The 12,835-nt window shown below is 40.0% G+C and overlaps 1 protein-coding gene across 2 annotated transcripts in view; it reads left to right on the top strand.

The window, feature by feature from the left end:
• Positions 1–12,835, top strand: part of FAM53A (family with sequence similarity 53 member A) — a 70,053-nt gene that overhangs the window by 30,779 nt on the left and 26,439 nt on the right. The window contains exon 4 of one of the 2 annotated variants that reach the window (XM_030948516.1): positions 621–1,420. In XM_030948516.1, coding sequence (XP_030804376.1) covers positions 621–1,420 — 800 coding nt within the window. Of the gene's footprint in view, positions 1–617; positions 1,421–12,835 lie in introns of both variants that reach the window. The other variant, XM_030948515.1, reaches the window with a different exon arrangement.

Here is a 12,835-nt window from a genome sequence, read left to right as displayed (position 1 = left end):
TTATGCATTAAATTAAGATTTGGGGTTTTTTCTTATAGTCAGAGTGTAAGGGGGGAAGCAACCGTCCTCAGTCTGATTTTACTTTATACTGTTTCTAATTTAAAGTAAAGCTTTTCAGAACAGAGAATGTGAACACCCTTTGGAACTTTTCTTTAATAAGGTGTTTTTAATAGAAAAGCATAAGAGCTAAATGAAGAACAGCAGTCTGAAGTGATTATCCAGCTCTTGCATAAAAAAAAAGTTCCCTGATGGCTTCTTATGTTGTTAATCTGTTTTGTTGTACCTGAGCTTGTTCACTATTCTGTGATTTAATTGTAATGTGTGCTGTGCACTAGGAAACTGTCCTGTTGCTCACTGAAAAAAACCCATTGTAGTTATTCAGTGTGAAGGAAAATGGATTAACAAGGAATGCCCGGATTGGTTCCTGATTAAATACTTTGGTCTTTGTGGTTTTGAATTTTCTATTTTTTTTTTCATAGTGTGAAATTTTGATTAGGAACTGAGTATTTATGGCTCATCCTTCTAAAGATGATTTTGATGACTATACATTAAACCAGGCTTAACACAAATCATTCTTTCTCCTTTCACCTCTCACCTGTATCTTCTCTTGCTTTCAGAAGACAGTCCTTGGAAAGCTTTAAATGGGGGTTACCCAATCCAGCCTGACACAACCAGGAGTTCAGCTTACCCTTTCCCAGTGTGCCCGTTCAGCACCGGCGCTGCCAGCAATGGCAGCCTGCCGTGGCAGCAGGAGCCCTCCAGCACGTCCATGGTGTCGGGATGGATCAGCGAGCTGAACCTGAACGAGAACTCGGGCCAGCCCCTGGCACCGCCCACCAAGCGCCACTGCCGCTCGCTGTCGGAGCCGGACGAGCTGGCGCGCTGCCGCTCCCCCTGGAAGCCCGGCAGCTCCAAGGTTTGGACTCCTGTGTCAAAGAGACGCTGTAACAGCGGTGGCAGCGCTACCTTGCAGCGCTGCAACAGCCACGGAAGTGCCACCTTGCAGAGAAGCACAAGCATCAGCCTGCCACAAAACATCCTGTCCCTAAACAACGTCTTCACCATCACCAGCTTCAACACCTCTCCAGTACCCAGACCTTCCTCTGCCAGCAGCGGGTTTGTGGACAGCAGCGAGGGCAGCACGAGCTCCAGCACCCGCTGGAATTCTGGAGGCCCTTGTGACTTTAACCCAAGGCGCCGCCTGTCCCTCTCCCAGGAGCACATCACCGAGACAGGGAATCTCTTGCCTTCAGCCAGCAGCACTCCCACCTCCACACCCGAGCTCAGCCGGCGGCAGGGCCTGCTCAGGTGCCGCTCGCAGCCCTGCGTGCTGAACGAGAAGAAAAGCCGGCTGAAGCGCAGACGGGAGGAGGATGTACGATGGAACAGGCCATCCTTAGACTTTTTTAAAATGACACGGGTGAGATTTTGCTTTGCTCAGTGTGGGAAGGGAGCTCTTGCAGAAAGGTTGTTTCTAGATCAGCAGCACTAATTTGTAGCTGTAGGTTTGCTTGTGCCCTGTGTCTGTCACCTTTGGCAAGAGAGCACTATACCCTAAAGCAGCTTAGGTTCTGCCTGTGAAACCCAGTTCTTGAAGTGCATAGAATGCTGAGAGCTCTGAAAAGATGCTTAAAAGTAGAGACCACAGAAAAATGGCTTGCTTTTTGAAAAGCAAGGAGGCCATGAGGAATGGAGTAGACATGGTAGCAAAAAGTTGATACCACTGTGTTCCCCCATGCAATGATTTCTGAGTAATCTTGCTTCCCTTGGTTTGAGTAATTCTATGAAGCTAAATAAGAGCAAGCAAACCCCAGTATAAATGGATTAACTAAAGAAGCTTCAAATAAGCATTTGGAAAGAGATAGTATTCTGCTATGGCAACTACAGGTGCTCTTGCTCAATGGAGAGGTGTTTTACTCCAGAATTTTATTTAGAATTCTACTTCCCTCCTCATTAGAGTAGAGGTGCTGATTCAAGAGCTAGAAAACTTCAGTTCATGCCTATACTTTGTATGTAATACAAATGCATGTAAGAGAACTCACTTCTTTGGAGTTTCTTGGTCAACAGAGTTGAGTGCTACAGTTAAAAATGTAAAACTGAATCTAACATTATGGTCAGAGAACACGTTGTGCTTGTGAATATAACCCTACTGCCTTCAGTAGATACCAGACTTGGAAGGTCTGTGTGCTGGTCCTGTTATGACTAGTGGTGAGAAGGCAGTTTGCAAAAGTAGCAGTAAAATTGTAAGGAAGGGACATAGTTGTGCACCAGTGTCCCTGTTTGTGATGCACTGTGCAAAAGAAAAGCTGAATAGGACACAGTGTTGGCTAAAACATGCAGTTTGTGATACCCCAGTATTAGTAGGTTTTACATCAAAATACCAGTAAGATAGTTACTGCAACTATCTGATGCTAACTAATTTATATCCACTTGGCTAAAAGTCTATGACGACAACTGTCCTTCCCTTGTACTTTTGTGAAACAACTTCCTTATATCTTAAAGGATTTTCCTCTTTAAAAATACGACATTTTTGGTGGAGCTGTGAGGGTAAACCAATCTGTTTAGTTACTGATAAGGTTGGTAACCAGTTCTGTTCTAGGTATGACTAGACAGTGTTCTGAGTTTTGGCTGAGATGCAAGTTTGCTAGTTAGCTAATCAGATCTTGCCTGTTTCTCTGTGTTAATCACTGTTGGGATTAGTTTGCTAATCTAGACCAGAAGTGTTATTGGATTTGCCTTCCAACTGCCTGTGTGGTCTGATGCAGGTTTCTTTATGTAAAATTGAAAACCTGCCCCTTTTTTAGGCTAGGCTTGATGCTTGCATTCTTCAAGCTCTGGAAGTGAGATGCAATATTTCAGGCTACTGAATAGCTTCAGTTGCTCAGATCTTACACCTTTTAAATAATCCATACAGCAGTGTGTATGGAAGAAACCTGTTATAGCTCATGTCTGTAGGAAGTTTTTTGGCTGTTTAGAGTTGCTGCAGAATGACACTAATATTTAGCCAGTCTTGACTACTTTTTCCTGTAAGACTATTTTGAAATGATTTCTTGATAAGATGAGTAGTTTATTCTGCAGCGTCAAGACCTGATGTTTTCTTTCCTGCTATTTCAGTAGAATCTTTCTATTAAGATACTACTATGTTTTTAATCCAAGACACAAACTATAGCTTAGAAATACATCAATTTCCAAACACGCTAAACCTTAATGAAAGCATCTGTTGAAAAATGAGACAAATACTGGAAACATTTGAAGTAAAAATTGAATTAAGTTTCCAAGGAATATCAGGGTTTTTTAGAATGTCAGCTTGCTTACCCATTTTATTGTTAGAAGTCTTCTTATCTTACCTTCTCTGTATGCCCCAAATCCTAGCAGATGTATATGCTTTGAAATTTACATTGTGGTCTTAAGCAAAATTACTGCTGTGCAAAATGTCATGAGCTAATACTACAGAAAGCTTGTTTTGAAGTGTCATACAAGGTGTCCTACATCTGCATAGAGCTCAGTGAAGATGAGGGCTACCATTAAGGAAAGTTCAGTAATACCTTCCTTTCATGTATTTTGATGGCTCCTTATTGTTTCCAAAAATACTTGTTCTGTGATTTCAAATTCACTTCCAAGTCAGTTTATGAAAGACCTCTGTTGAAAGCAAGTGCTTTTAAGGATTTTTGTTTTAAGCTTTAATGCAAATATTTTGATGTTCTCAAATCTTCCTAAAAACCTCAACTTACCAAGTGGTTGCTCAAAACCAGGTCAGCAGTTAGAGAATAGTGTTTGTGGAGAGCTTAACATGGGGCAGATTTGATTTATGATAGATCTGAAGGTGATCAGATCAGTTGTGATTGGAGCCACAACTGCTTGAAGATGAAAGTTTTGGGGCTGCAGACATTTCTGCCAATGCTCTGGTGTCCTGAGAGGTTTACACAAACACCTGCTGAAGTTGCAGAAGGCTTCTCAGCAAGGAATTCTCTCAAATCAGTATTTATCAGCACTAAATGATTTATTTACTTCAGCTTGAAGCAAAGGCTCTTGTATCTCAATGAAGATCTTGAATAGCTGTGGTTGGGTGAAGCTTTAGAGGCAGAAGGGGATGAAAGGTGTGTTTTGGTTTGATGTGTTTTATTTTCTTGTTTTTGTTTTGATGTTGGCTTTTTGTGTTTTGGACTTTTTTCCACTACTGAACTGTTTTTTTTTTTGCTAGTTGAGTTCTGAAAACGTACTTGTTGGTTGTTGCTTCAGTCCCTATTAATTTAATAAATATTAGTGCTAGAAAATCAAAAGTCTAATTCTGAAAGCAAAGTTTCCATTGTCATTGCTTTTTAAGTTCAGAATTCATTGATGAGAAAATTCAGATTATTAATTTATCCATGCCTGTTCTTAATTTCTGTCCTTGTTCCTGGCTTGCTCCTTCCTCTGTTGCATCTTTAATATTCTGATTTACGCCTTTATTTAGAAAAGGTAAAGAAATTAGGCAGCTCTGAATACCATAAACATTTTATTTCTATGTACTTTGACTTTGTTTTATTCTCCCACAGACCTTCACACGTCACTGCACTCCCCCTCTGGTGTAGGTTTTCATGCCCCTTTGTGAAGGAATATGCCATATCTTCAGTTCTCATGGAAAATGCTACATTAATATCCAGTGAAGTGAGTGATTAATGTACGTAGAAAGAGATTGAAGTGTTCAGGCAGATTGCTGTACAGGCCTGCTTAGCTCTCATGTTGTGCTAAATTTGGGAAGGATCTTTTTCTGCACTAGAAGCTGAAAATTCAAACTTGTGAAACATCAGACCTTCTAGGACATGAAGACAGCTGTAAAAACAAGTGGAAAAGACTGTAGGAAAAGAGAACAAAAGCAATAGCTGTTTCCAGCCCCCGAAGGCTCAAAATTACTTTCTCTATTCAGTTTTGTGTGCAAGGAGAGCTGTAGGAGTACAGCAGAACATGGTGTCTGTGCCCTCTGAGCATTTGTTCACAACCAAATCAGAAAGAAGAATGAAATGAGAAGCTGGCTGCAGAGAGCAGTGCCAGCCCTCCTCCCTGGCAGCAGACATCCTGTCACCCTGCTGTTTGGAGATGCCTGAGTGTGGCCAAGAGCCTCTCTGGGCTTGTGCTCTCCTGCAGCAAATCCACTCTGTCTCAGAGGCTGCCACAGAATGAGTCAAGGTGGTGTTTAGACTGCTAACTGCAGTATGAGGAGAGAAATGTTTCTTTACTGAAGTGGAAACTGCTGAGTTTTTTTCCAATGTTCTGCTTCATGAGTTATGTCAGTTGATCCTGAGGTGTGACAAGGCAAGAGCAGCCAAGAGGTTGCACATGTTTTTTGGTGTGTAAGCAAGTTTTACTGTGACAGTGAGATTTTATTCTGTTTTAGATCAAACAACACACTGTAGTTTGAAGTCTTTCTGGTGTTGAACATTCTTGTGTTACTCCTCCCCCAGTGTGGTGGCATGAGGTTCCAGAAAGTAATAATCCTGGTAGCATACTTTAAAATCCCAAACTGTTTGTGTTTTCTGTGAAGTGGTGCTTGCTCTGTTTAAATAGTTAACACCAAATACCTGGCTTTATCCACATCAGTAATAGTTTCAGCTATTGAATCCTGGGGTGTCTCATGCATTAATTAGCATTAGACTGATAAGACAAAACAATGAAGAGTTTTAAGAGTCTCTGAAGAGTCAACTCAGGGACTGAACCTGTACTTTCCTAGTACAGGGTGCTTATTTTCTTAGAAATGCTTGAAAGTCATCTGGATTTTCTACTACTGGATTTTCTTGGTACTGAGAGATCCTAAGTGCCACACCAGGTTAGGTCAAAGCTGCAGCTGGCACCCTGCCCAGCCAGAACAGCTGCTTTGAGGGATGCAGGAACAATGAATGTGCAATGTGATACTTCCTCCAGCATGGCCTGGCTCCTGCCAGTGTGCATCTTGGGGCGTTCAGAGTATGCCTCAGTGGTTCAAACTCTGACAACTACTGATAGAGCTATTTTCTATTGATAATCAGCTTTTTTAACCTCATATCTTGGACCTCCATGGTGTTAGGCAACAATTTAATTTTTGTAAGTGGTTCTTCCATCACCTGCAACACCTGAATGCTTGATTTAGTCTTTCTTGAAGTTTCAGCTCATCAACAGGCAAAACACTTGGATAGCTTTGATCCTTAAAGTAAATTGAGCTAAAATTGCTTTATGACTACTACCATTTTGCTGCAGATAGCAGTGGTGTAATGGCTCTGTATAGGAATGAGGGCTTCTCACAGGGTGAGTGTGAACAAATGAGTCAAATACATCAACTTTGACCAAAACAGACAAATTAGTATCACTTACATGTGAGAATAAGCAGCTGGAATAGTTGGTAGTTATTTCAACCAGCAGCAGTTGGTTGAAACAGCAGTTTAAAAACATATACAAGAGGTGAATTTTGGGGGGGGATATGTGAAGGGTAGGAGGAGAAGGCAGTACTTAATAAAGGGCAGAGCACATCAGCAGTGTTGCAACTGAACTGGGGTCAGATTGCTGCTGCTTTTGTTACAGAAACTTTCCTGGTAACTCCTGATCTCAGTTGTGCAATCTCTACATCCACTTACTTGTTTCACTTTGTGTGGGCCAGTTTGTAGAAGCCGTTGTGAATAGCTACAAGGGTGAGCTATAATACTAATTATTTTATTTAGTTATATAACCCAGGTAACAAAATGTGTGGTTGCAGTCTGAGAACTACCAGGCAATGGTTGGGTTTTGCCCTTTGAGGTTACTGTAATGGTTAGTGTGGGGACAGGTTTATGCATTAGCCATACTGTGACATCACTAAGTTTAAGTACATGTAGAAGCATTCTTCTTAATTCTTTGAATTCTTGTTGTGATTAGTGTAGGGAAGGAGCTGCTCCCTTTTGTTAAGCGCTCTCCCAGGTTGCTGTTTTAGCATGTACCAGATAAAGAAGTGATATCAAGTCCCTCACTAAGCTCACAGGGTGCTGCCCTGTGAGTCAGGGCTGCACTGGCTAAAGTAGGTTAAGTGCTGGCTCATGAAGTTCATTCAGATTGTGTTCTGGAAATAGTAAACATGTTGCTTTAAATAGCTTGAGATGCTTATGTAAAGCTTGTGTCTCCTAGCCTCCTGTCTAAATGGGAACAAACAGGTTATTTGGGGTAGATGTCATTTCTGCTTGTGGAGTCAGCAAAGGCTGCTGTGTGCCCTGCACACGAGTGCAGTGTGATTTGGGGAAGGTCTTTAATTATGACTTCAGCCCTTGTGATTCACTTGCAAGATGTACCACAGCATCTCTTGATCAGAATGTAGGTCTGGCTTTCCTACCTGTGTGTGACATGTTGCAGTTCAGTGGTGCAGGGATGGTGCAGCACTGCTCAGATGAAATAGGTGGTGCATGTCCTTGCACTACACGTGGGTATCTTATGCTGCAGGGCACCCTCAGTGCCCTTGGGTTTTGGAATATGGTTTGTGGAAAATACAATACAGATGAGTAATATGTACAGAGGGATTGGGCTGGGGTTGAATGGGTTCAATAAAATGGTGGCAAATACAGATGTATAACAGTAGTAGTTTCCCCTTGTATAAGACTGAGACCAAACAGAACAGCTATGAATGAAGTAATTGAGCCAGGAACAGAATTCTAGTTCTTTTTTTATAATTAAATGCCTATTACCAGGGGAGTCTTTAACTTCACATTTGAAAAATAGAGCTAATCCTGGCCTACCTTTGCTTTGAAAAACACTTTGGGGACTTGTTGGGCTTTTTTTTCTTGCTGTGGTGGTAATTTCTGTAAGTGATCATAAACCAAGAAAGCAAAAGATAACATGATTTGTATTTCAAATATCAACATTGTATCAAAATTGCCTAGCTAAGTAAAACAGTGTTTTAAATCCATTTTGTGTAATTCTAGGCATAAGCATAATTTATAGCTGGAAATAAATTGTGAGCAGTGAACCACAAGGAGAATTTTTCTACTGTTTGCCCATGCAGCATCCCCCTATGTGCAAGAGGCTAAAGACTTCAATTTTTCAGTGTGGTTTTTCTTTAAGAGTAATCTAGTCTTGGAGGACAAATGTCTGAATGAAAATGAGTACAGTAAGATACTTGCAGTTCCTCTAAGCTTCAGTAGAGTTAAGATGAACTCCTGCTATGCCTGCAGGAGTTTGAACAATGAAGTGCAAGCTGGCTTCAATCTGCTAGAAGTTGGTCAAGCTATATTTGTTTGACGTAAATCAGTTAACAGGCCAGAGAATTGCTAAGATCAGGAAGAAATTCTCCTTGGAGAGCAAGGTGGGAGCGGTTTCTCGAGGTGCCTCCTCCTGTGGCATTTACTTCTTGAGCAAACTGCAGTGATGGCTGGTGGCAGTCCCAGCACCACTGACTGCTGGAAGAGCACAGGTATTCCTGAGCTCTGCACCTCTCTGCACAACAGATGTCTAATCAATTTCCAAGTATTTTTGACTTAGACTGTATGTTAAACTTGCCTCTCTGAAGTTAAGCAATATGCATCTGCTATGTACTGTGATGAAACCTCCCATAATCTCAAATTAAATAAAAAGTTGTGTACAGCAGTTTGAATCAAATTCTGTGTGAGTAGCTATTTACGTTTGGCTATCAATCTGTAAAAAACAATTGTGGAAATCATGGCTGAGGAAAGATGTCCTAAATCATCTTGTCTCATTCTCTGTTCATGCATGCTTACTTCCCACAATATATATTTTTCTAGTATTTGCTCCATTGTAGCCTTTTAAATGCCTCCAGGGATGTGGTTTCCCTAGCAGATTAAAGAGTCTTTTGTGGGAAGCAGGGGCAGTTTTGCCTAAGCTGTAAAAGTTATTCAGGATCACTTAAGATACTGTCATGTATTTTTGGATCTCTTCCTACTGTCATGATAATATTTCATGGAAATAGAAATTTAATCTTCCTGATCCTCTAGTTAATAAAAACATGTGAGATGTCTCAGTCTCCATTTGAAAAGAACTTCTGCAGGAGCAAAAGGAGGAATAGCAGATATTAATTGTGCTACCTAGAGCCTGGGAGCCTGTATCCGGCTACACTTCTCTGCTTTGTGAAAAATTTATGAATGACTCTGCTTTTTTGGCCTGGAATATTTTTTTGCCATGAGTTAGAGAATTACACATGAGCAGGAGTTTTTGCTCTGAGAAATAATAGCCAGGGATGAGAGCTTCTTGCAGAGCTTCAAGGACTTGAGTAGGGCCAGGTGAGGTTCAGCTAGATCTCCATTTCCAGTCAAACATTCAGACTATTCCTTTCCCTAATAAGTCTCTTAATTTAAATCCCTTCAAAGTACTCCAGTAAAATAGGTTAATGAAATGAATATTTTGTAGAAATTGATGAACCTTTTTCAGTCATCTTAAGCTTTATTTACGCTACTTGTATAAGGTGTTATACAAGTGCTACTTCCTATGTTGTAATACTTATGTTAGAAATACTCAACTGCTGGTTTCAAAAATAAAAAAAATCTTTAATGATATACAATACATTCAATACATGCAATACATTCTGTGATGTATTGCATCAGAGTAAAAAGCCTGTAAGTGGGCTTAAGCTCCAAATATTTAAAAGAAAACCCCAAACAACCAAAACAACACCCGCCCCCCCCACAATTTTATTTTATGCCATTATAAATCAGTATAGCATTCTTTTAAACTTCTTAATCATATGTAGCAGCTAGTACTTGTCTCTTTGCTGTGTCCATTGTTTGAGCAGGAACTTGTTTAAATAACAGTAGTATTTTCAGGGGAGTATGAAACTATTTTTAGAGTATGTATTTGTGGCATAAGTAGTTGACTTAAAGACAGCTTTTTAACCTTGTCAAAAATCTGTATTTTCCACTGGGTGTTATGTTACTATCTGACAATCAGTTTTGAGTTGGATTTTGTCATTTCAGGCATAGTTGTATGGCTCTTTCATCCTTCTAATCCTAAATAGATGAACTGCACATCTGTTGTGTGAAAGTAACGTAGGAGGTCTCTAAATTTTTCTATTTCAAGAGTGACTTTGTTAACATCAGTTAAAAGGCTTATCTATAATTACACAGTTCCTATTAACAGTGTGGTGTTGCAAAACTGATGTTCATTTTCCATCCTTTCTCAGATGGTTTTTAATGTGAGGCGTGTTAAAATCTTTATTTTTAAAACTGAGTATTATGCTTAATAGCCAGCAAAGCAACACAGCGAAATTAAGCTTTAATTTTTAAAATAAGTGTAGGCACTGTACCCGGTGAAAACAGAAGTACTCTTGTACGAAGAGATGAGAATTTTCACCAAAATGTGTGTAGCAGCCGTGCCTAAGGACAACACTTGTGCCATGACTGACTTTAAAGGGCCTTTGGGAGAGCAAACATTAGGAGCTTTCTCTGCTACTGTGGAGGTGCAGAGATTTAAGTGTGATTTTTAGTTCTTTAATTTGTTGTGACAAATTTTTGTGGAAGCATGAAGAACAATTTCTTAAAATGAAGAATGGAATCTAATCTAATGGATTTTTTTCAGAAGGAGGCAAACATTGTATAAACCTTCCAACATCTGCCTATAAGAAAGGCAGAACGGGTCATAACTTAATTTGACAGTGAATCTTCTAGGGCTGAAGATCCCAGATGGTGTCAATGATGTGTAGCTACTGAACTGATTTGTGTGAGCTTTTCATGTGGAACTTGTGGGCTCCATCCAAGTAACATGTAACTCAGCTCAAAGTGGATTTAATTGTCAGAGACACTGCCCTGTGGCATTCACTTTGCTTTTGAACAGTCTGTGTGCACCTTTATGGCTGCAGTACCTGTGTAGATGGTGTAAGTCAGAGCAGGGCTGCCTTGAGTGCAGATACTGCAAGAGGGAGATGTAGGAGACTGTAGCAGCAGACTGGAGTGATGAGTTTGGGTGCTCTATGCTTGATGGTACAGCATCAATTAAACTGAGACAGATGCTTGAATTTCAAGGTTTTCAGTATTTTTGATTTTCCTAAAAAAAAAAAAAATGTTATTACTCAAGTAGAAGCATCTCTGATAGCAATTAATGTTTGCTCTATCAATTTCTTGAACTTAACAGTTCAGGTAATTCTACAATTGAATTAAGCTAGAGAAAAGGGCATGTGTAATTAAATATGAAATGAGATGTTGAAGCAACTGCTTCTCAACTTCCTCCCAGTTCTTTTTGAATCTGGGATGTAATTGAGACTGCCCCTGCTCCATGCAATAAAGTGTTTATTGGGAACTTGAATGAATTTTTTCAGGTAAGTTCTGTGGGTGAAAAAAAAGTAACTGTATCCTTTTTTGTTCTGAATTACAGACCTTCATCACTTGCTGCTTTAATTTTCTTGTGTTTTATTTTATGTAGATGAAGATGTGCTAACTGTGAAACACTTCACAACCTCTATTGTGTAATTTTAAGTTTGGGCTCTCCAACTACTTGAGCTTTTGTTGTTTAAGGATGTCCTTAAGCAAATGGCAGCATGCAAGGCACTGGTGTAAGGCATTATCTTCCCTGAAGCTGTGCTTTCCTGTGGTCACTCTGCAGCATGTTAATGTCATACATGCTTTGAAATTATGGAGGGTTTGGTTATGGAAACCACTTTACCATTTGTTTTTCCCTTCCTTACTCCCCTCCCCTTGCCACCCCTGTGGTTTGAGTTTTGTATGAGGAGGACTCAGAGGAAAGGAAGCTGAATTCCTTTTCCTTGTTTTCCTCTTTCAAATACAATGGTGATTACAATGTCTGTACTAAACAGGCATTATATTTTGGTAATAATGTTTTGTCTCAAAGTGAGTGAGTCATCTGACTGCCAGGCTTCAGAATATGACAGTCCTTAAGAACTTTCCATATGAGGAAGCAATAGCAGATTTGTGGGATGGCTAATGAATCATGGATAATTAGAGTCCTGGTCCTGCTAAGCTTTAGCACCTGACAGGTATTTTTACTTTCAGTGGGGTGGTTTAGAGAAACATTCTCTACCCAGTTTATAATTTGATCGAATATGTGAAACCTTTAAATGCTAGCTTTTTATATCATGGTACAAAACCAATATGAATTGATATCACAGGGTTACCTTCTGGGTTTTTTTATTTACCTAGTTCTTGTGGGTATATTTTAGGGCCTCACAGATTAAGCTACAATCTATTAAAAATGAAACTGTAGTCTATTAAAAAGTAATTATTATTATAGTGAGGGGGACAAGTGATATATTTTGCCTCTATTGGTGTGCATGTAGTGCTAGCTTCATACTGATTTAGATGAGAAAGAAGGATCCTTGATATATCAAAGACTATGTATTTTTAGCTTAGTTCAAAGTACTACAAATAATTACTTCAGTAAGCTAGAAGTTTCCAGTTGCCAGTATATGACTGCTTCTGAGAGTAGCCTGGGGCACTTAATCATCAGAGCTCACACTCGTGGGAGAGTCCTGCCCATAGCATTTGGTATCTGCTGAACACGAGTGGTCTCCAAATCCTGCTATTTCAGTGCATCTGATGTTTTTCATCTATAGCTCTGTGCCTCGTGCAAAGCTAGTGAAGTTCCTTTGGTTATTGATGATTTTTTGACACTAGAGCTGTTAGTCTTTGTACCTTGTCTGAGGAACAGCCATTTTTGAGAAGGAAAGCCTTTCAAAATAGGTGGTATAGAACAGGAAAGCTTTTCCTAAGAGCTCCAGGGCACATCTAAGGCTTCTTGTATAGACTTATAGGGCAACTGTTCATATTGATGACAGATCCTTCAGCAAGACCAGCAGGTCCTGTCCCAATACCTTCAGCTTCTACAAGGCTTGAATTTAAACATGCTTTTATTTTAGTAAATAGGCCCAGTTGACTGAGACTCGATGTACTCTGGTATCAGTGTA

This window comes from Camarhynchus parvulus, chromosome 4 (genome assembly GCF_901933205.1).
Source record: "Camarhynchus parvulus chromosome 4, STF_HiC, whole genome shotgun sequence".
NCBI classification, from domain to species: domain Eukaryota; kingdom Metazoa; phylum Chordata; class Aves; order Passeriformes; family Thraupidae; genus Camarhynchus; species Camarhynchus parvulus.
The sequence above is the reverse complement of the archived record's forward strand: the minus strand, read 5'-3'. Positions and strand labels throughout refer to the sequence as shown.